Source organism: Vombatus ursinus, unplaced genomic scaffold (genome assembly GCF_900497805.2).
Source record: "Vombatus ursinus unplaced genomic scaffold, bare-nosed wombat genome assembly UNPS02000580.1, whole genome shotgun sequence".
Classification (NCBI taxonomy): domain Eukaryota; kingdom Metazoa; phylum Chordata; class Mammalia; order Diprotodontia; family Vombatidae; genus Vombatus; species Vombatus ursinus.
This window is the reverse complement of record NW_020940358.1, coordinates 26,070,550-26,094,669: the sequence shown is the minus strand read 5'-3', so window position 1 is coordinate 26,094,669 and position 24,120 is coordinate 26,070,550. Positions and strand designations below refer to the sequence as shown.

The following is a 24,120-nucleotide window of genomic DNA, read 5'->3' as shown; positions in this document are numbered from 1 at the left end:
CTGTGTGACCCTGGGTAAGTCACTTAACCCTGACTGCCTCCAAAAACAAGAAAAAAGAGAAAACGTTTGCGAGGGCACTCCAAACAGCAGAGGCATTGGGGAGGCAAAGGATCCTCAGCACAGATTCTCGGAGATGGAAAGGACCTCAAGAGAGAATAGTCAAGTTCAATTTGTACTGGAAGAGGAATTCTCTCCACAACAACCCAAAACGAGTGACCACAAAGCTTTCATCTGGAGATCTACAACGAGGGGGAACTCACCACCTCCTAAGATAGCCCATTCCACTTTGGGATGGCTCCAATGGTTTGGAAATTTTTCCTTAGGCTGAAGTGAAATTTGCATCTCCAAATTCCACTCCACGTGACCTGAAGACAGTGATCACATTTTCCCTTTCAGCAGATCGGTGGCACTGTGGATAGAAAGCTAGGCCTGGAGTCAGGGAAGACCTGAATTCAAATCCAGCCTCAGACAGTTAGTAGCTTTGTAACCCTGGGCAAGTCACTTAGCCTCCATTTGCCTGAGTTTCCTCAGCTGTTCAAAGGGGATATTAACAGCATCTACATCACAGGGTTGATGTGAAGATAAAATATACTTGGAGAGCCTTAGCCGTGTCGGGTACACAGTAGGCACTTAATAAATGCTGTTTCCTTCCTTCTTTCTCCCTAAGCTTTCTTTTCCAGTTTCTTGAACTGATTGTATACCATGCCACTGTGGAGCTGGAAGAGTGCTGAATTTGGGGTTAGGTAGACATGATTTTGAATCTGGCCTCAGCCATTTACTAGTGATGTGACCTTGGGCATGTAACATTCTAGGCCTCAGTTTCCTTATCTGTAAAATGATGGAGTTGAACTAGAGGACCTCGAAGGCCCCAGCCTGCTCTAAATCTCCAATATGATGATGTTGACCTAACCTCTTCACTTACAGAAACAGGAGGGAAATGAAGAAGACGGGAGGGAGATCTGGTATGGGGAGAACAGAAGGGGTTATTCTCTTAGGAGGCTGTAGACGCTCCTATTCTTAAATTCTATATGAACCCAGGGTAACTAGCCATCTCTGTAGGACAGGCTGGAGGCAGGGGGATGGAAAGGTGACCTCCATAGCCTCAGGATTCTATAAAAGGGATTTTCTTTTCTCTTGATGTGTGAGAAATGTGACATAAAACCCAAAGGCTTCCTAAAGGCATGATAGAAAACCTGCTTCATGCTCCACTGGAGGATTCAGCTGCCTAGGCATGAAGGGCTGGAAGGAAAGATAAGCTGATGTTTCAACAACCGGTGGATCAATTCCCATTCAATCAGAATGGTAATCAGGGAGGCCTATCAATAGTTCACTGTATTGACAGTGGCTTCTTCTACCACCGCTGTCAGAAGGGCTCAGAACTGGGCTGATGTGATTAGGCAACAGGGAGAGAAAGGGAGAGATTCGGGTAGCAATGCCATGGGTAGAAACGGGAGCCCTGCTATTCTGGGCACATGGCGGCTTCTACGGTGGAAGGGGGAAGACTTCTGGTACAGGCTGAATACAGAGAGATGGCCACTCCAAGAGAAACAAACACAGAATACAGAGACAGGGGAGACTGTTTTGGGGTGGTGGGGAAGGAGGGAGAGTCAGATAAGGCTTTAAAAGAGGAATAGGATCTCAGGTGAAATAAAGGTAGAGGGAAAAGGACCTCGGTTGGAATCTTGGCTCTCCTCTATTACTCTTGTGATATCAGCCAAGTTCTGTCTCCTTTCAGAGCCTCAGTTTCCTCATCTGTAAAATAAGAAGGTTGAACTAGATGACCTTTCAGGTTCCTTTCAGGCATGACATTTGGGATGTCATGATACTCTGTGTTAGAGAAAGGTGGACTTTGCATTGCATTTCCACTGATGGCAGTGGGGAGCTCTCTGAGACAGCCTTACCCACCCTACTCCAACCCTCACCTCACTTTGCATAGCAGTGAGGGATGTTTCCCCGGTTACAGACAGGTTTACCCACTGACTCTGAGGCTCATTATCTCCGGGATCGTTAGCTGTCTGCAAGGTGCCAGCCTAGGGCCGCTTTGGTAATTAGGGAAAGGTCCAGATTGATGAGGCTTGGACAACAGCAGCCAATGTAATGTGGGCGGTAAGGGATGAAGCTTGTACCATGGTGCAGGCAGGTGAACTCCCAGGCAAGGCAATGGAATGGAATCTGCCGCACAAGCCAAGCAGCCACTGATGAACATGCGTGGCTGCCGCTGAGCCCAAGAGGCTGATCTCTAGAGAGAGTACGGCAAATGGGGCACTTATTACCCAGGAGAAGAAGCAGAGAGGGGTTCTGGTCAAAATGGTGCTTGGGCCTGGTGTTTGGGAGGGTGCGTGTGTGTGTGTGAAACCCTTCCATTCAGGTTCAAGAATATCTACTCCTGATTTTAGTTAATTCACACCCACTCAAGGATGGAAAGAGGACCTATTATGTGCACAGCATGGTGTTAGGTATAGCAGAGGGACACAGAAAGAAGAGTCAAAGAGCTTATCTTTATTCAGAGAGACAAGATTTAGATCAGGCATCTTTTTGTAGGATAGAGAACAGTGGATTCAGAGACAGCAGGGACCTGGGTCTGAATCCTGATTCTATAATAGCTATGTGACATTAATCCCTAAACCTATTAGCCTCAGTCTCCTCATCTGTGAAATGGGAATAATAGGACCATGTATCTTACACCTCCACGAGGCTGTCAGGAGGAACAAATGTGCCTCGTCAACCCTAACATAATACTGAGATGGACCAAGATATTGCTGCTTACCGACTGTCAGGCTGAGGCCTTTAAGGTTTTTTTCCTCCATGATTGGGAAGATGTCCACAGTGATATCAGAATGTCTTCCTGGTCCCCTTATGACTTCCCCTTACAGGATGGCCAGTTGGGGTTCTAGGTACAGTCTCTCTCTGAGGCATATGGAATCGCAGCCACTTAGAGCTGGAAAGTTCACAAGTGTTTTATAGAGACTCAGAGACTGGGGAGAGACTTTCTGGGAGACACACTGGGAAATCAGTGGCAGAGCCAGTATTGCGCCAACTCAGTTCCAGGACAGGTAAGGGAATAATCATTTATATGGCTCCTACTGTGTGCCAGGCACTGTGCTAAGCGCTTTTTACAAATATTATCACATTTGATCCTTGTAGCAACCTTGCATTACAGATGCTGGTATTATCTCCATTTTACATATGGGGAAACTGAGGCAAGCAGCGGTTAAGGGCCTAACCCAGTGTTACACAGCTAGTAAGTGCCTGAGGCTGGATTTGAACTCGGGTCTTCCTGACTCTAGACCCAGCACTTTATCTACCGCACCACCTAGCTGCCTCCAGACAGGGCTCTTTCCACCTTGCACCTAGAATATATGTAACCCTGTCCTCACTAGTCCAAGGTTTGTTTTACAGTTAAACTGGAGGAATCTTGGGGCATGAAGGAGATATGATCAAGGTGAATTATTTACTTCTGCTCCTGAGCTGTTGCTGGCAAAGTGAATTTATTTTAATTTGTTTTTCTCTGAGGGGATACAATACTTGCCATGGAGAATAAAAATGTGATTCCAATGTGAGAAGCTCATTATTTTACCGAGGGTAATTCTGAACTTTTGTCTGGTAGAGGGGGGCGGCACAAATTGCTGGCTCTGGAACCAATCAGAAAGCATGAGGCCAAGCAGAAGTCAGACAAGGCAGGCAGCTTAAATTGGAGACTGGACATAAATGCCATAAATGCCAGCAGTGCTGCTGGGAATGGAAGCAATATCCCCGAGAGGGGTCACTGTTTCATCCTCTGTAGTCATATCCCCAGTGCCTGCCATGTAGGAGGCACTTAATAAATGCTTGATTGAGAGGATATAGCATGCCAGAGCTAGTAGGGATTTTTGAACAAAGAACACGGAACGCTAAAGCTGAAAGGGACCTCAGAACAGGGAGCACTGGAGCCAGAAAGGTCCTTAGAATTAATCTTGTCCAACCTCCTTGTTTTATAGATGAAAAAGAAAATGAAGTCTAGAGAGCAAGAAGTGACCTACTCAAGGGCACAAGGTCACACGGCCAGTTGCCAGAACCTGGAGCTGGAAAACAAATCAACAGCTTCCTCTTAGCAGGTACAGCTGATGGAAAGGTGACTGGTACACACAACCCGGGGACAACCTGAGGCTGCAAGGGACCTCAGAGCCCATCGAGTCTAACCTCATTTTACGGAGGAAGAAACACACCCAGGGAGGTTGAATAAATCGTTTGAGGTCCTTCGGTGGGGTCAGGGGTCAAGGTCGACCCGGGCCTCTGAACTTGCCTTTGGGAACCCAGTGCTCTCTCACTCACTGGACAAACTGGCCCTAGACCCAGACAGGAGGCAATTGGAGGAAAATTCAAGGGGATGGAAGCGTTGGTTTGAAACTATTTCCCCACGTTAAAGTGGATGAGTACAATCTCAGCCCTTTCAGGTCTATGCAGCTACCCCTTCCCAGAGCCTTGCTGCCTTCCTGCTGTGCCCCCTTCCCCCTAATGAGCATACCCCATCAATAATTTATCTACATCAATAAATCAGGAGGCACTACAACCCGTTTGAGGAAATTGCTAGCTTGTGGCTGTAAGCAAGTGAATGCATTTTGTTCCGAGTAAATGTGGTCCTCGCTAAGCAGCCCTGCCAGCAGGAGAGATGCTAAGAGAGCTCAGGAAGGAGAGCACAGGGCGGGCCAAAAACGGAGTCAGTGACATCAAAGCTGGGCTGTATCTTTCCTAGACGCTCCTGGCTGCAGAGCCGGGGGAGCGGCCTTCTAGCACCCCTCCCGCCCCAGGCTGCAGAGCTATTTCTTAGACAATGAATAAACCAGCTGCTGAGGGAGTTTGGGCCCTGGGTTCAGAAATCAATGTTGTCAGCTTTTCCAAAGCAGCATAGTGTTGCTCCTGGGGTCTCTACATCCTTTCTCATCCCTGGAAGCTGGGTTGGACCCCCTAAGACAGGCTAGCCAACTCTCTCCTGGTTCCACTGGGGGAAGGAACGTGGCTCTCATGGTCCCTGACATATTCTTAGTCTTGGGACTGAGTTATTCCTCAGCTTGGGAAGCCAGTAGCATCTTTCTCATTATCCCAGCAATGGGACCCCACTCTCTGCACTCTACCACCTACTTCTTGGTTCAAAAAGAAAAAAAAAATTCCAAAGTCCTTTAGGTTGGCAATCTTCCCTTCACAAGCCCGGGATCTTCCCTTCCTGGCTAGTTGGCCACTCTAAGCAGCTGATGTACCCACTCTCTCCTTTTTTCAGCCATTTCATGGATAACAGTGACCTGCTCCCCATGTCCTATTCTAAGCTTCCTTGGAAGTTCCCTCAGTCTTAATGAACAACACACTCTCAACATTCTGATGCCATTAACCTTTTGGGAGTGCCCCTCTTTCCTCCAGAAAAACCCTGGAGCCGAAGTGGGGGTAATCATAGAGCACTTTGCTAACCTGTGGGCATGTGAGTAATGGATAGGGATGAAATTCTGGGTTTTTTGGGAGGAAAGGGGGCAGTTATTAAAGTAATGATGCTGTGCTATTTAAGTTTACATGGTACTGAAGAGTTTACAATGTGCTTTTCTCAACGCAATCCCTGACAGTGAAGTAGGCTGGGCAGGCATTCAATGTCAATACTACGGTGGCACTTTGAACTCCTCGGTATGGGCATGCTATCCGCTAGTGCTCAAGGCCACCCACCGGCTGTTGTGTCCCATGAGATTCATGTCTATGTCTTGGCATGAATCCCTTAGAGAGAAATGACCCAATGAGTTGAAGGCCTTCCTCTGGTTCTTTTTATTGAAAAAAGGGTAGATATTACTATTATTAATTATTCCCATTTTTTAGAAGAGGAAATTGAAGACATAAGAGATCAAGAAATTGGCTCAAGGTCACACAGCTGGTTAGTATCAGAGTGAGGACTTTGAATCCAAGTCCTGTGATCCCGGTCTCTTTTCCAACCACATTTAACAGCTATCTCTCTATTCAAGTGAAGAAGCATTTATTGTTGTTGTTCAGTCATTTTCATCCAACTCCTTCTGACCCCATTTGGGGCTTTCTTGGCAAAGATACTAGAGTGGTTTGCCATTTCCTTCTCCAGCTCATTTTACAGATGAGGAAACTGAGGCAAACAGGGTTAGGTGACTTGTTCAGAGTCACACTGCTAAGTAAGTGAGGTCAGATTTGAACTCAGGAAGATGAGTCTTCCTGACTCCAGGCCTGGTGCTCTGTGTACTATGGCACCACTTAGTTGCCCAGGATTTATTAAGCTCCTATTATGTACCAGGCACTGTGCTAAGTGCTGGGGATACAAAGAAAGGTAAAGGAGGGAGCCAAAATGTAAACACAGCGTACAAATGAGATATGGACAGGACAAACTGAAGAACATTTGGGAGAAAAGGCAGTAGTATTAAGGGAGGTTGGAAAAGGCTTCTTACAGAAGGCAGGATTTTGGTTGGGACTTGAAAGAAGCCACAGAAGCCAGAAGACAAAGGGGAGGGAGGAGAGAATTCCGGGAATGGGAGATAACCAGTCAAAGTCAGCATACAGAGTGTCCAGTGAGAGAACAGCAAGGAAGCTATTGTCACTGGATGTAGAGTACACAGACGTACTCAGTATGTGGAGGGCAGTAAGGTCTAAGAAGACTGGAAAGGTAGGGGGGCCAAGCTATGGATGGCTCTAATTCTGGATCTTTCACTTACTAACTGTGCGATCTTGGACAAGTCACCTTTCCTAAAAAATGCTTGTTGACTGAGTCTCAGTTTCCTCAAATGTCAAATGGAAATAATACAAACCTACCTTCAGAAGAGTCTTGTAGGAATCAAACAAGATGATGTAGATAGTGTAAATTTAAAAATACTACATAACCACAAATTCTCATCACCGCCATCATCATTTCATAGCACTGTGCTAGATTCTGGCTGGAAGACAAAAGAAATCTATAGCACTCAGTGTCTGGGCTCCTGGAACTCACAGAAAAGTTAGGGAGATGATACACAGTCACAAAGACGTTAGTGGACAGTAAAGACAAGGCAGTCCATGATGAGGACCAATGACAAAGATCACTGTGGGCTGCAGCAATAAGGTAAGGCTTCTTGAAAGAGGCAGGGATATCAACCTTGAAAATGGGATTCTAGTGCAATCCCAACAACACTTATAAAAGGCCTACTATTTGCAAGGCCTTAGGTTAGGCCTTGGGAATGTAAAACAGTCCTTTCCCTCAAGAAGCTTACATTTAACAAGAAGGGTTTGGCTAGGTGGAAGGAAGGTGATTCCAGACATGGCTGGGGCAGGAGTGAGACCATCATGAGCAAAGGCCTGCGGCCAAGAAAGAGTTTGGTGACTACCAGAGGTCAAGGGAGAGAATAGTCTGACTAGAGCAGTTCTTAACCCTTTTTTCCCGGGGGGGCATGGCCCCCTTTAGCAATCTGGTGAAGACTAGAGATTTTTCAGAATACTATGAATAAAATAAAATAGGTATAATTTCAAAGGCAACCAGTAATATAGTTATTGAAATGTTTTTTAAAAAAAAAAAGGTCACAGACTCCTGGTTTACAACCAACCCCTGGACCAGAGTGAAAGGTTGTCACCAAGAGAAACTGAGATATCAACAGGATGTAACAGAAGAGAAGGTTGGATAGTTGGGGTATGGCTGGATGGTGGAAGGCCTTGACATCCAGGCTGAGGAGTCTGGCCTTCATGCTATACACAGTGGGGAGTCACTGAAGGTTTCTGAGCAGAAAGGAGTGACAAAAATGTTTTAGGCACATTCATCTGACACCTACTAGCTGTGCGACCCTGGGAACTCACTTAACCTCTCAGTGCTTTGGGCAGTCACCTAAGATTCTAAGTTGCAGGTAAAGGTATTGACATGCCTGCATTGGCAGAAGGAGCTTCCTCACCTGGGAGTTCCCCATGGAAATGGGATCCCAGGTTTGGTTCCTATCTCTCATCTGGCAGCCCACGGCAGGATGGACCAGAAAGAGAATAAGACTTCTTGAATGGAAGATGGGGTGCTCTGATAAGAAGGGCAAGACCCTCATTCCTCACCTCCCTTCCAGTGGAGATGCTTTTGGGTGTATGGGTTGGATTAGCTGGCCACAGAAGGCCCTTCAAAAATTCAGTGATCTTGTGACTAGGTGGTAATGGTGGCAATGGAGGAGAGGGAAGGAGATGAGAGATATTAAGAAAGAATTGAAAAAAAATAATTTTTTTTGGTGAGGCAATTGGGGTTAAGTGACTTGCCCAGAGTCATACAGCTAGTAAGTAAAATTTTTTTTTTTAACAAAAGAAGGCATTGACAGACCCTGACGAATGACTAGAGGCAGATAATGAAGGAGAGGGAAGGGTCAAAGATGGCTGAGGTTTGGGTTGGGGGAAAATAATCCATTTACCTCGGAAGCTCTTCTGTTACAGGTGACATGAGGGATGAGAGCCGCCATTTTGAAAGAACCTACCTTTGAGTAGTCAAATCCATGCTTCTCCTTCACCCCATTTCTACAGAGTGTGTAGTTATAAAATCGCGAGTTTTTAAGGAGTCCAACCCATTCCTTCCAGCCGGGTGGCACATAGGAACCGTTGTATTCATTGAGGTACTTTCCAAAGAAAGCTGGGGATCGAGAGAAAAAAAGAGGTCAGGTGAGAAGACAGACTCAAAACAGCTGACACTCCTGCACCACTGATTAAGATTCCTCTGCCGTCCTCCCCAATCGTATTTATTAAGCTCTCATCCCACCCGAGGCATTAGTTAAACACACATAATCTCTGGGGAGTTTTTGATTTCAGAGGTCCTTTTCCAGTTTGAGAGCCCATGATCTTCTTCTTCACAAGCCTATGGCCTCTTGGGAGCAAAAGTCAGACAGGGATGGTTTGCGGGCAGTCTTGGGCTAAGACTAAAGAGAGAGAGAGAAACTAGCTGCCCTCTTTAAACCTGATTGTGTTTTGGGAGTCTATAACAAACAGTGTTATTTTTCAAGTTGGATTTCAGCAGAACTTTACTGTCCCTGCTATGCTGGGAGGGGTTGGGGGTGAGAATGAAAAGACCTCTGGACTTGGGAGGCAGAAGACGCGGGTTCAAATCCTGCCTCTGAAGCTAGTGCCCGTGCGACCTTACTTAGTTTTTCTGGGTCAGTTTCCAGTTTCCTCATCTGTAAAACGTGGCAGTTGGACGAGATGGCCTCCAAGGTCCTTTCCACGTCCAGATCCAGGCTCCCATGATCTTATTAGTTCAGGTCTGCACGACTGCAGCCCTCGGGCCGTAAGCTGTTTGTGGCACACCAAAGGATTCTGGGCGGCCCATGAAAAACGTAAAGGATGTTTCCTTTGGCGGGCTGTAGGTTATGCAGGCCTGCATTAGGTGATCTCCTAGGGTGTTTTTAAATAAACGCATTGGGGGCAGCTAAGTGGCGCAGTGGATAGAGCACTGGCCTAGGAGTCAGGAGGACCTGAGTTCAAATCTGGCCTCAGACACATAACACTGACTAGCTGTGTGACTCTGGGCAAGTCACTTAACCCCAATTGCTTCACCAAAAACCAAATAAATGCTATGAACTAAACTTTGACCTTAGAAAAAACCAAATTATCCCACGCTTGCGCTCAATGAAATCAGTAAAAGGAAACGGATGACATCGTGTTTCAGCTGGAATCCCTCTGATGAGGCCATGTTGTAAGAGGGTTTTGCTGTAACTGCATGCCAGGGAGTGTGCATGCAAGTAGAAAGGGTCATCACAAGCAGTGACAGCGAGTCAGGATGGGTCTGTTCCTTCTTGGGCCCGGCCACTTAATCAGCTGTCTCCAGAATGGGGATTCCCTACATGGGCCAAAGGAGAACTCTCTCAAGAAATACGCCAGAAAACACCGTGCAATGGAGAGACCTCTGAGTGTCAGGAGAGCTGGTTTCTAATCTCCTCTCTGCCATTAACTTGATTGTGGGACGCTTCTCTCTTGGAGATTCAGTGTGTCCTCATTGGAATGAGAAGGTGGGCTGGAAAGGCCAACTCCACAATACAAGAGTTTTAACCTTCTGTATGCTATGCACCACTTTACCAGTACGGCCCCCTTCGCAGAATATTTTTTTAAACACATAAAATAAAACACATAGGATTACTAAAGGAAACTAACTGCATTGAAATATAGCTCTCAAAAGTTTTTTGTTTTAAGTTCCTAGACTGAAGGTTAAGAACTCCTACCCTAAGGTCCCTTTCTGCCTCTGACATTCTATGCTCCATGTCCTGAGCTCTCTTTTAGCTCTGTCTACAACCTATAAAAATAGCCCTTTTTACACCCATGCTAAGAAGTGACACATTTGGTTTTACTGAGACATCATGGCAACATGTGCCAAGCAGCTGGATTTATTCTCTCTCCACCCAAGCCACCTTTCTGAGCTGTGTGTGTCAAAGACAGCCCAGCCACAGGAAGGACGACTGCCTCCGGAGCCAGGCAGGCCCACGTTAGCTGGAGTCAAAGCAGCTGGAGGCCAGGCAGGGACCGTCACCACCTACGGGGCTGATGACAGGGGCGAGTGAGGTTTCAAACCCACCAAGGCTTCAGCCGGGTAGGCAGAGACTGTCAGAAGCTCAGAAGACACTACAGAGAGCTGAAGGGGCATGGGGACCTGCCAGTTCCCTGGAGAAAAAGACTCTTGTTCTCAAATAACCCCCACTGGCCTACCCCTGGGGCACGGTGGGAAAACTTCCACCATGATTGATTCCCCCCTACCCCCCCAAGATCCCTACAAAGATAAAAATCCATCAATACCCAATGATGTTATCATATACCTTTTTCTCAAATTATTTGGTTATAACCTCACAAAGGACATGGGGCACGGTCAGAGAAACTGGGGGAAAAGGGAAAGGAAGAGAAAGAAATTTATCTTGTAACCCTATTGAGTAAGTCACTTTACCCCTTTGGGCCTCAGTTTCCTCATCTGTAAAATGGAGAGCATTGGATTAGATGGTTTCCAAGGTCCCCTCCAGCTCTTAATTTATGACTCTGTATAAGAATTATGCAATTTCAGAGTTGGAAGGGAACTTAGAAGTTGTCCAATCCAACCCTTATAATCTCTCTACACCTCTAACAGCCTTTGCTTGAACACCTCCAGTGACAGGGAACTCTCTACCCCCAAGGTGGCCCACTCCACCGTGAGCATTCCAGTTGTTCGGAAATTTTTCCTAATAGCTGACCCAAAGTCTGCCATTCTGTATCTTCCACCCCGTTCTACTCTATAGAGCCAAAAAGAATAAGTTTATTTCTTCTGAATAATAGCTCTCAACGTTATTTGAAGATAGCAACCATGGTTCCCTTAGCGTTATCTTGTCCCAGTTAAATATTCCTAACCCCTTCAATCAGGACCAAGAGGAAAGAGTGAAAAATAAAAGAGGAATAGAGAAAGAGAAGAAAAGAACTGAATGTAGTAGGGCTATTTCAGGGACATATGCCTTGAACTTTCAATATACAGTCTGTCACGATTGTGGAAAGGACACAGCCTTCTGAGATGAGTGTCACCCCAGGAGACAGAAGAGTTGGGTCCAAAACATACAGGAGTAAGTCGGCTCACTGGAAACTGAGGAGTTAAGGAAAGGCTGGCAGTGTTAGACTCAGGAAAGGCAGGGTGGGAACCGAGACCACCTTAAGAACGGAAGCCAAATACAGCCCATGCTGAAAATGAAGCATTTTTGCCCTTCTGAGTGATAAAAGGACTTCCCAGCTGAGAATAACTAAGTCAGGATGTGTGGATAGGGAAGGAGAGAAATGAGAAAAGGTGGTTGGAAAGATGCAGCTTTATTCAGGGGAGTCGGCAGAGAGAGAGGTTCCCCCAGATTGCGGGCAATCATTCCCAACAACCCTGCTTCCTGCGTGACACCCCAAATTTAAAGAGTGAAATGCAATCTGGTGACAGGTATAGGGCATTGGAGTTTCTCGGACCAGACATCAGGGAATAATGGGATTGTGCTATCACCTGGGGTTGGGAGTGGAAGACTAAGTAAATTACAGGCTTGGGTCTTACTGACGATGTTTCATCTCCTTTCCAGACTCACTTGCCTTTTGACTCAGCTGGTTTGACCTTGAAGTTACCTAGTAGCTATGGGAAAATCCTTGGTCTTAATCTAAGCCTCAACTTCTTTATCTACAAAATGGGGTTAGCAGTGGCTGTACCACCTTCCTCCCTGGGCTGTTGTTAGGAAAGTACTTAGAAATCTGAAAATTTGGATAGAAATGTTCACTATTACTATGCAAAAAGGCAGACTGGTATAAGGGATACAGGGCTAGAGCTGGAGTCAGGAAGACCCAGGTTTGAATTCTGCTTCAGGCAACTATTAGCTGAGTGACCCTGTTATTTAGGTATTCTCAGCCTCAGTTTCTTCAATTGTAATATGGGGATGATAATAGTGCTTAGTCCACAGGGCTGTTGTGAGGATGAAATGTGGTAATAAAAATATGTAGAGCATTTCTCAAACCTTAAAGGGCTACCCAGAGGCAGCTCAGTGGATAAAGTGCTGCTGGGCCTGGAGTGAGGAAGAGCCGTGTTCAAATCTGGCTTCAGACACTTATCAGTTGTGTGACCCTGCGCAAGTCACTTAACCTCTGTTTGTCTTAATGCACCAGAGAAGGAAATGGCTAACCAGCCCAATATCTTTGCCTAGAAAACCTCATAGATGGTATGGTCCATGCGGTCGTGAAGATTTGGCCACAACTGGACAACAAAAGGGCTTCCCAAGTGTGAGCTAGCTCCGGGGAAGGAATGGTTCCTTCTTTGAAGCATCAATTCTGGTGGTCAGGGGATGTGGAGGGGACTGATGTGGGCAGGAGAGGGATGATCTAAAACCTTTATGAGCCCACTATTATCCTATCTAATTGCATCAGGGTTCATCTATTTTAAGCCATTTCTTCCTCTGAGAAACCCTCTCTCTCCCTCTGCTCTTGACCTGGAAAGTCCTAAGAACTTAGTTCTACAAGATCATCAAGAGCAAGAAGGAGCAGCTAGATAGTGCTGTGGAGAGAGCATTGCACGTGGAGTCAGGAAGATCTGAGTTCAAACCTGGCCTTAGGCCCTTACTAGTGGTGTGATCTTGGGCAAGTCACCCTCTGTTTGCCTCAGTTTCCTCATCTGTAAAATGGGGATAATAACAGCACCTACTGCCCAGAGTGGTGGTGAGAATAAAATGAGATCTTTGTAAAGTGCTTAGTCTGTCACATAGTAGGTGCTAAATAAGTATTACCTATAGCTATTATTGTTCATTGAAAGAAGAAAGAAAGCTCTTGCTCAAGGTCATACAGATTATAAGAACCTGATTCATCTGACTTGAAATCCATTGCTTAAAATCCCCTCCATCACCCTGGCTCCCCAGTCACAAAAAAATGGACCATATTCGGCACCAAATTCAATTTTGAGCTCATCTGATTAGGCTTCCTTAATACACTTTTTTAAATGGCCATTGAGGTATCCCACAAATAGGGGCAGAAAAGTAAAGGCCCCCGAGCCTCTCCAGAGCCCAGGAGGGGGCTCAGACCAGGAGCAAGGCAGAAGAAGGGGGCTGGAACTTAGAATAGAACTCAGGTTACAGAGCAGGCATTTCTCTGGGATCCTGTAGCTAAGCCTTTGTTGCCAGGAGAGAAGAAAGGGAAAGAAGGATGGGTAGTGTGAGTGTGTGTGTGTGTGTGTGTGTGTGAGAGAGAGAGAGAGAGAGTGTGTGTGTGTGATGGGGGGTGTTGTTCGGTGGGCATGGGGTGTCTTTTTGCAGGTGCCACAGCTTGCTGGGAGGCTGATGTGGAAAAACTAAAAGCAAGGCTAGTATAAATAGGGGGAAAGGCAGCACCTACCCCAGGGGGTACTGGGCTGGGAGAAAACTGTATCGCTTATATATCTGTGAGGGAGAGTCAAGTTAATAAGCATGTGTTAAGCCAAGTTCTGTGCTAAGCACTGAGATGTAAAGAATGGCAAAAAACCATCCTTGCCTTCAAAGGGCTCACAATCTAAGGGGCGGGCAGGTGGGGCCGGCAACATGCAAACAAATATACACTAACAAGATAAAGACAGGATAAACCGAGAGTCATCTCAGAGAGAAGGTACAGCTAGGTGGCACAGTGGATAGAGCACCAGCCCCCAAGTCAGGAAGGCCTGAGTTCAAATCTGGCCCTAGATACTAATTAGTGGTATGACCCTAGCTAAGTCACTTAACCCCAATTGCTTCCCCCCACCCCAGGGGAAAAAAGACTCAGAAAGGCTTCCAGCAGAGGGTGGAATTTTAGTTGAGATATGAAGGAAGCCAGGAGTCAGAGGTCAGGAGAGAAAAACAAATTCTATACAGGTGATGCCAGCCTGGTATGATGGACAGAATAATGGAGGCTTAGATTCTAATACCTGCTCTGTCACTAACTCCCTATGTGATTTTGGGCAAGGCATTTCGTCTGCTGGCCTACATATGTCAAGTCAGAGGGTTATTACCAGATGCCTTCTAAGATACCCTCCTTCTCTGATGGTCTAGGATTCCTTGAAAATTGGCATCAAATGTCTCCATGCCACCTCTAGGATGAAACAGAAAATCCGCTGGCTTAAGTCCTTCACAACCCAATCCCAACCTATCTTTCTGGCCTCTTCATATATCGTATAAGATCCAGTCATAAGGGCCTTCTCTTGGCTTCTCAGACAGGACAAGCCTCCTCCTCTCACATCTCTGCCTGTCACTGGTTCTCCCCCATGGCTGGGACAGATGCCCTACTCACCTCTGCCTCCCAGAATCTCCCTCTCACTCCAACTGCCACCACCTTCTATGTGAAGCTTTCCCTGAGCCTTTTCCCTAATTACCTCATATTTATTTTGCATTTCTTCTGTACATATTGACTTAGCATAATTGAGACATGTCCATGGTGTCTCTACCCTACCCTCCAGAAGCCAAACTCCTTGAAAGTAAGACTATTTCATTCTTCCGTATCTGCATCCCAAACCCCTAGCACATAGTAAGTGCTTTATGAATACTTGTTGACTGACTGATCAATGGCAGAGGGAAGAGAGTCACTGAGATCTTATCTCTGCCTTGAGCATCAACGTTAGAATGATGCAGGCAGCTAAGTGGGGTGATGGAGGGAGTGTTGGACAGTCAGGATGACCCAAGTTTGAATCCTGCCTCAGATGCCTACCAGATACCTAAGGTCCTGAGCTAGTCACTGAGTTTTTCTCAGCCTCAGTTTCTTTATCTATAAAGTGGGGATGATAATATCACCTCCTAGAACTGATGTGAGGATCAAATGCAAACTTTTAAAGACCTCTACAAAAGCTGGCTATAATTATTATTTAGTCTTCATATCTTCCCTCAAGGCTGAGCTCAAGCACTACTTCCTAGGTGATGTGATCCCATTCAATAAGCTTCTGGAGGGCAGGGACCATTTTCATTTCTTGTTTTTGTATCTGGAGCACAGTGTTTGGCATATAGTAGGTGCATAATGAATGCCTGTTGACCAATGGGTTCCCTGGTTGTTCTTTCCCTCCTCAAATATCCTTGGAGCACATTGGCTGGAGCTCACACCTGTGCCCCAAAGCATCCTCCCCTCCCCCAACCGAAATTAAGTTTCTAGAAGGCAGAACCTGGGACATCTTTTTGCCTTTATCTCCCTAGTATCTGGTCCAGGAACTTGAACATGGAAGATTCTTACTGCCCATTTGCTAAATGAACTAATGAGACCATTCATCAGAAGACATCTGATATTCAAAGAGCTTAAGATCATGGAAGCCAAATCTCTGAAAAGACTACCAGAGAGGGCAAGGGGAAACCAAGAAGCAGCTGGGGGTGCTTTGGACAGAGTGCTGGGCCTGGAGTCACAAAAACCTCAGTTCAAATCTAGCCTTAGATACTTACACCTGAACAGAAGTTCCTCTTTTTCATTTAGCCCCCACCTGAAAGCCCTTAGGGAGAGGCAACTCCCTACAGTCTCAGGCAGCCCTTTCTATGCCCATGGGCCCGGAGGACAGAGCAGCTTGTTGGGGGAAGGCGCTGACTTCCTGGAAATAAAATCTGATTCTCTTTGGCTGTCAGGATTCAGGAAAAGGGCCAGACACAGGACCTTCATTGGCTTCCCCAACTCAGCTCAATTCTTTCTTTCAGGGGTCTGGCTGTGCCACGTTCAGTCAGGCTGACTGACTCACGATGAAACAGGCCTGTATTCCTCCTATCTCCAAATCATTTTGGTTCATCACGTTCTGGGATGGGCTCCCTGTCTGCTTATGAATAGCTCACACTGGCCATTGAGACGGGTGGGCCCCTGTGGGTCCAGAAAAGCACAGATTCCATACTGCAGATTCACTCACAGGGAACAATGAATGGGCTTGAACAAAATTCTCCACCCCTTGGTTGGACAGGAACCTACGAGGCATGACAAGGCAGCATGGATTGTGTCCTTGCTTCGTTTCCCTGTCTCCGGGCAGGTCTTTGCCTGACAAATACACATTTCACTAACAGGCAATCCAGCACCATGGAAAAGCCCCGAGCTGTGACTCAGCGATGCTTGGTTTGAGACTTGTAGATGCTTCTCGTTCCCCGGGTGACCTTGGAGTATCCACTTCCCTTCTCTCAGAGATGTTTTCCCCATCTGCAGACGAGTTGGTTGGTTTTACTGGTCTCTAAGCACTTTCTAGCTCTGGAAATTTTTAGTAGTAGGCAGGCTTAATTTCATAGAATCATAGACTGTCATAGCTAGAAGATAATAATAATAATAATAATAAATAACAATGAGCTTGCTGTTCATCCTCTGTTTTCAAAGAGGACCAATGACATCAAGGGTCATGCCTTGACTTGCTCATGAATTGGATTTAAGCGAGGCAGAGATACACAAAGTCATAGGCCTCACTCTTTCTTCCCAAGTCACGGAAGTCCAGAAGCAAGACAAAAGTCAAGATGCCTGGCAATGGCGTCTTCAATGTCTGATAAAGCTCCAAGCACTACACGGTGCCTGCTTCAGCCGCCTTCGTGGCTGTTGGAATGAATTGATCTCATCTGCTCACTCCACCAAGAGAAATCATCACACGCTTGGGGTAGGCATTCCCCTAACTCACCAACTGGTTCTGAGGCCTGGTGGTTATCCTTAACCTGGTTTAGCCCATTTGCCAAGATGGTTTTACCAGGATGTGGCCAGAGTATTCGACAGCTTCCTGGAGCCACAGGTGAGAGTTGGGTGACAGCTGGACACCAAAGGTAGATGAGCAGCCCTGAAAAGGGCTCAGCAGTCCTCACACCAGAGGTGCTAGTCCTCCTGAAAACTTACATTTTATATGAGTTTATAGTTTATATTTTATTTTATAAAATTTATGTTTCATATATTTATATACGTTTCTATTTGTATAGCATTTACTATAATTTGGAACATAGAATTCTGACCTCTATGGCACCCTGGAGTTGGTAAACTATGGCCCATGGGGCAAATCTAGCCCACTGCCTGTTTTTGTACTAAAAATATAAAAGCCATCTGTTCATAGGCTGCACAGAAAGATCAGAGGCCAGATTTGGCCTGTGGGTCGCTGTTTGCCAACCCCTACCTTACAACATAGGACAATAGGGATAGAAAGACACTTGGAACATAAAATATTAGAGCTGAAGGGGGCCTCAAAGATCATCTGAGAAAGTCAGCAGAGTTTGTAGTAGAAAGAGAACTAGATAAGATCTGGGTTTGAATTCTGACCCTACTTTCTACCTTTCTGATCTTGGGTATATTGCTCAGTTTCCTGCTCTATAAAATCAGGGGGTTGGAGTAGATGACCTCTAAAGTTCCTTCCAACTCTAAATCCGTGATCCTACAATCTAGTCCAACCACTTTATTTTACAGAGGGGAAACTGAGGCTCAGATCAGATAAGAGACACACGGGAAGTTAGTGGTAAAGGCAAAGTAGAAAATAGGTCTCCTGACTCCTGGTTCAATAGTCTTTTCCCTGCGTCAGGCTTTAAGCACACTACTTATTAGCTTGAGCTGTGTCTGGCCTACAAGAAGACAAGAAGTAGACACTATGACCTCTGTGGGGCCCTTCGCATTAACTTAGAGTTATTGAAGTAGGTGGCACAGTGGTTAGAATGCTGGCCTTGGAGTCAAGAGGACCTGAGTTCAAATCCGGCCTCACTTGACACTTACTAGCTGTGTGACCCTGGGCAAGTCACTTAACCTCAACTACTTCACCAAAAAGCAAAAAACAAAAACAAAAATGACAACAACAACCAAAAAATGAAGGGTGACCACCACCACCACCACCACCAAAATGACTCACTGGTACGTATTAAGCCTCAACTACTCCCCTACTTCTGGCCCCCTGCCAGAGATTTACAAAGTGCTTTATAAATATTTTATCACATTTTATCCTCACCACAACCCTGGGAGGTTGGTGCTATTAATATTTCCATTTTTACAGATGAGGAAACTGAGGCAAATAGCAGTTAAGTGACTTGCTCAAGGTGACACAGCTAGTTGGTAGAAACATTATGGTCCAATGGATTACAAGTCAGGTGATCTGAGTTCTAGTCCTTGGCTTGATACTAACTTACCCATAGAAAATTTGGTTCTCTTAACCCATCACAAAAACGGGGATTAAAGTCCCCATTCTCTGTCTATCACAAAGAGGGTTACAAGGACTCAGTGAGACAATGACCTGGAAAGCACTCTGAAAGACATCAAGTCCTATATTAATCTAAGATATTATTTACATCCAGGTTCCCTTCCTCTTCATCTTTTCAAAGGAAAATCCTCAATGCTATGAATAAGCCTTGACAGGTGGTTTCCTTCAAGGGCCTTTAATAAGCTAAGAGTCCAGGAGAAACCCCCAGGGCCCAAACTCTATGACCTATATAAAGAGCAGGCTGGGAGTGGAGAGGGCTTCACTGGTCTCCGGTCTTTCTTCTAATCCCCCTTCATGGGCTGCTGTTTGTTTGTCTCAAAGTACAGTTTCCATATGGATGAAATCCTGCCAAGATGTAATTATCCCACGATCCCAGGCTCACCTGTTTTCTTTCACAGACCCGTTCACACAGACCCACCTCTTCTGCCATCTAAACAAAGGTGCTGAATGACATCAGCCACACAACATCCAAGTGTAGATGGCTCAAGCTGGGATGGGTCTTATGGATAGCCTAATTCTCTCATTTGACAGGCACAGAAGCTGAAGTCAGAGCTGGCAAAAGACTTGGCCAAGATATCACATAGTGTGTGAGCAGCAAAGAGAGACCCAAAAGCCAGGTTTTCTGATTAGTCAGTCGATCAATAAACATTAAATATCTACTATGTGCTGGGCACTGTTCTAAGCTCTGGCTTAGCCGACTGGAGACTGAGGTTTCCCCTGCATTACAAATGAACTTTTTTCAATCCTCCTCACTTCAGAACTCCTCATTCCCCACCCTTGTGCTCTTCCTCCAACACCCAGTGAGCTCCTGTGCTAAGCTCACCTCTAGTTGCTATTAATATCTTCATTTTACAATTGAGGAAACTGAGGCAGATAGTAACCAAGTGTCCACACAGCCAGTAAGTGTCTGAGGCTGGATTCAAAATCAGGTCTTGCTGACCGATGGCAGGTGGATCTGTGTTTTGGCAATGATGATACACTTATTGGGCATGGAGAGAGATGCCTAGAGTCAACTCTGTATGCTAATTAATGCAGAGCTGTGGTATGAATCATCCTAAAGTTTTTTTTTATAAAGTTTTGTTATTTTACTGTACCCTGTTTTTGCATGTTGCCTTCCCCAATAGACTGTGAGCCCCTTGACAGGAAGGACTGTCTTTTGTCTTTCTTTCTTTGTCTCCCCAGCGCTTACCATAGTGCCTGGCACACAGCAGGTGCTTAATAAATGCTTGTTGACTGATTCTCCTTTTCTGTGTGGGGACAAAGTGCAAAACTGTGACGCTGAGGAAAATAAAAGCATCCGTTTTCTTGCCGGCTCACGCTTTCCTTGGGAGCTTTTTGGAGCTGTAGGTAGCATGATGCATTGTCCAGATTCAGCAGGGATGGGTAGGGATTCCAAGGCCCAATTTTCCCAGCTTGCAGTCTGGCCCCCCACCAAATAGCTGGGAGCTCCTGGCAGGTCATTTTCCCTCAGTGTTTCTCTTAGTTAATTCCTCTGCAGTGAGGAGGGTTGACTTAATGGTCTCTTAAGATTCCCTCTAGCTATGTTCTGTTCTAAGATCTCATTCAACTCTGACAGTCTGTGTTCTAAGGTTTCTCCTACTTCTGATATGCTAGGTTCTAAGGTCCCTCCAACTTTTGACATTCTATGTTCTAAAGCCCCTTTCTCCCCACCCATAGCTGACATTGTGTTCCATGATCTAACATTATGTTTTGATTTAAAAGTCTTTTCCCTTATTGAGCTTTTGGTGACCATTAGGCGGCATATATAAGAAGACATAGTGGGTGATCAATGCCCTTTATATCATAAATCCCTTCTTAGTTACTTGAGGCAGTGGGAAAGGGTAGAAGGGGAGAAGGAGCTGGTCCTGAAGTAAGACCTGAGTTCAAATCCAACCTCAGATAATTACTAGCTCTGTGTGACCCTAGGCAAGGCACAACCTCCCTGAGCCTTTGTTTCCTCTTCTGTAAAATGGGTATAATAATAGGATCTGCTTCCATGAGTTGTGAGGATTAAATGAGATACCTATAAAGTGATTTGTAAACCTGAAAGTGCTACATAAATGCAAGCTATTATTACTATTATTCTACTCATCCTTTTTTTGCCATTCTGTTTTCTCTCCTCCTCCTCTTTCTACCTCTTTTTTCCTTCCCTTTTCCTGGTCCCTCTCCCGTCTCTGTCTCAGCTTCAATCTCTATCTTCTCTACAGCCTATGGACATTCTTAGCACTTCCTCATTCTACAATATTCTTCACTACCTTCACTTACCATGCCACATGTAGTCAACCTGGAAAAGGTTTTTAGTGTTGTGTTAAAGGAATTTCTGCTTGACTTTGGGCTACTTCACATTTTTGTCAGTGAATTGGATAAAGGCACAGAAGACATTCTGGTCAAAGTGAAGCGGGATTGGAAGCTGGAAGGATGAGTGAACCCAGTGGATGCCAGAGTTTGGATCCAAAAAGATCGTGATGGGCTAGATAGAACATTTGGCTGAATGTAAATCTTATACTTGGATTCGAAAGATCAACCCATCACAAGGTCAGGATGGTCAAGGCAGGATCTGGAAGCCATCTGCCTGAAAAAGAACTAGGGGGGTTTTAGCAAATGACAGACTTGAGATGAGTCAATAGAGTGATGGGACAGCCAGAAAATCGAATGTAATTTCAGGCTGCACCACGATGGGGCAGCCTTCAGGAATAAGGAGGGCAGAGTCCCATAGCACCTCGCCCTGGCCCACCCACATCTTGAGAACCATGTTCAGTTCTGGGTATCACCATTTAAAGAGGACACTGATTAGCTAGAGGACATCGAGGGAAGGGCGATTGGAAGGACCATGTCATACGAGAATCAGGTGAAGGAACTAAGAATGCTTAGCCGATAGAAGGGAAGACTCAGGGGGCACGGGATAGCAGTCTCCAAGCACCTGAAGGGCTGTCATGTGGAAGGCTTAGAATCATTCCATTTGATGCTCTAAATCACTATTGAGAAGAGAAATGCAAATTAAAACTCTGAGGTACCACCTCACACCTGTCAGATTGGCTAACGTGACAGAAAAAGAAAATGACAAATGTTGGAGAAGATGTGGGAAATTTGGAATACTCATGCATTGTTGGTGGAGTTGTGAAATGATCCAACCATTCTGGAGAGCAATTTGGAACTGTGTCCAAAGTGCTATAAAACTGTGCATGCCCTTTGACCCAGCAATACTACTACTAGGTCTGTACCCCAAAGAGATCATAAAAAGGGGAAAAGGACTCACAAGTACAAAAATATTTATAGCAGCTCTTTCTGTGGTGGCAAAGATTTAGAAATTGAGGGGATGCCCATAAATTGTGGAATGGCTGAACAAGTTATGGTATATGAATGTAATGGAATACTATTGTGCTGTAAGAAATGATAAGCAGGCAGATTTCAGAAAAACCTGGACTTACATGAACTGATGCTGAGTGAAGTGAGCAGAACAGGAGAACATTGTACACAGTAATAATAACATTGTGCAATGAATAACTATGATTTACATAGCTCTTCTCAGTGATACAATGATTTAAGACAATTCCAAAAGACTCATGATAGAAAATGCTATTCATATCCAGAGAAAAAACTATGGAGTCTGAATGTAGATCAAAACATACTATTTTCACTTTTTTTGTGTTTTTTTCCTTTTGTTCTGTTTTTTCTTTCACAACATGACTAATGTGGAAATACGTTCTACGTGATTGCACGTGTACAACCTATATCGGATTGTTTTCCAGCTTGGAGAAGAGGAAGGGAAGGGAAGGATGGAGAAAAATTTGGAATTCAAAATTTTTCAAAAAATAAATGCTGAAAATTGTCTTTACGTGTAATTGGAAAAAATAAAATGCTATTAAAAAAAAGAATCATTCCATTCAGCCCAAGAGGGCAAAATCAGGAACGATGGGCAGAAACTGCAAAGAGGCAAATTTGGGCTGGAAGTCAGGAAAACCTTTCTACCAATGAGAGCTGCCTAGAAGTGGAAGCAGCCACTTGATTAGGACATGGGTTTCCCCTCCTTGGAGATCTTCAAGCGGAGGGCGGATGATGACTTGTTGGGTGTCTTACAATGGGGATTCCCTTTTGGGCTTCAGTTGGATTGGGTGACCACGGAGAGGTTACACAACTCTAAAATTCTGTGATTCTCCCTTTCATATCTGGGCTCCTTTGCTGCTTATCTTCTCAAAGGAAAATCCCTCTAAAAGGTATGATTCAGCCCAGAAAAGTGGTTTCATCAAAGGGTTGCTAAGAAGGTAACAGTTCTGAGGAACCCCAGGGGCCCAAACCCTCTGACCTCTGTTTGGTGGGGGTTCTCAGCCACACTCTCGGAAAGAATTGTCTGCACTAATTTCTTCTACTTCTTCACCTTCTGCTCACTTCCCAACTCCTTTCAATGATACTTCCAATTCAACCAGTCAACCAAAATAGTTTTCCCCCACTCTACCAATGATTTACAACTAAACCCAGCGGCTTTTTTCCCCCTGAATCCTTATTTCACTTAACTCTCCCGGATACTCTCTTTTCTTATCATATTCTACAAGATTGCTCTTCTCCTGCTCCCAACTATTCCTTCTCAGTTTTTTTTTATAAGATCATTCATTTATCTCACACTTCTTAAACATGGGTACGCCCGAGGCTTAGTAAATGTTCGCTGAATGAATGGATAAGTCTGAGAAGGCCGTAGCTGAAAGCTGACTGCATAATACACTGATTGTGGCATTTTGTGAATGAAGCCTGCTTTTTTCGGGATAAGGGAGAGAGATAGATTATAGGATTTGTGTGGGGGAAATAGTAAGTGATTACTGGAGGCCAAGACACAGCAAGCAACTGTGACGCAGCACTGGGAAATGTCAAGGTTACTCCAAGACTTCCAGTAATCGGTGCTGAGAGGAGATGAGGAATGTTTATGTTTGCACCAAGAAATTTGTTGCACATTATATGTATCTATTAGCAAAAGACAGGCTGGAGGGGTGTTAGCTAGAGTCAATTAAAATAAACAGCTCTTGCCAAAACAATTCAGAAAGGTCAGCGAGGAATGAAGTAGAAAACTGTTAAAACAATCCCTCATTCCCAAAATAAACTAGCCCCACTTCATGTGGGAGGAACTTTAAAGGCAGAAAAAAGCTGCATCCCCCAATATATGAACTGAAATTATTTCTTGACTCTTGGTTTTGTAAAAATGAATCGTGTGAGACAGACTTGAGACTTTGGCCAAGCTCAGGGGTGGGGGTGGAGGGGGGAGGTGGTGAGGGCCGAGTGTGTGTGCATGTGTAAGAGAAAGTGTGACTGTGTGTGGGTATATGAGTGTATGTGGGAGCATGTGTGAGAGTGAGTGTATGTGTATATATGTATGAGAGTGTGTGAATAGAGAATGTGTGTGAGTGTGTGTATATATGTGTGTAAGGGAGGGAGAGTACGAGTGTGAGAGATATAGTCTATGTATGTGTGAGAGAGTACATAAGAGTATGAGTATGTGTGAGAGTGTGAGAATATGTGAGATATATACAAAGTATGTGTGAGTGTGTTAGTGTGTGTCA

At 45.1% G+C, this 24,120-nt stretch overlaps 1 protein-coding gene across 2 annotated transcripts in view; it reads right to left on the bottom strand.

Moving 5' to 3' along the window:
* Positions 1–24,120, bottom strand: part of SULF2 (sulfatase 2) — a 144,412-nt gene that overhangs the window by 46,942 nt on the left and 73,350 nt on the right. For both annotated transcript variants that reach the window (XM_027851385.1, XM_027851384.1), the window contains exon 4: positions 8,442–8,593. In XM_027851385.1, the coding sequence (XP_027707186.1) occupies positions 8,442–8,593 (152 nt within the window). The remainder of the gene's footprint in view (positions 1–8,441; positions 8,594–24,120) is intronic.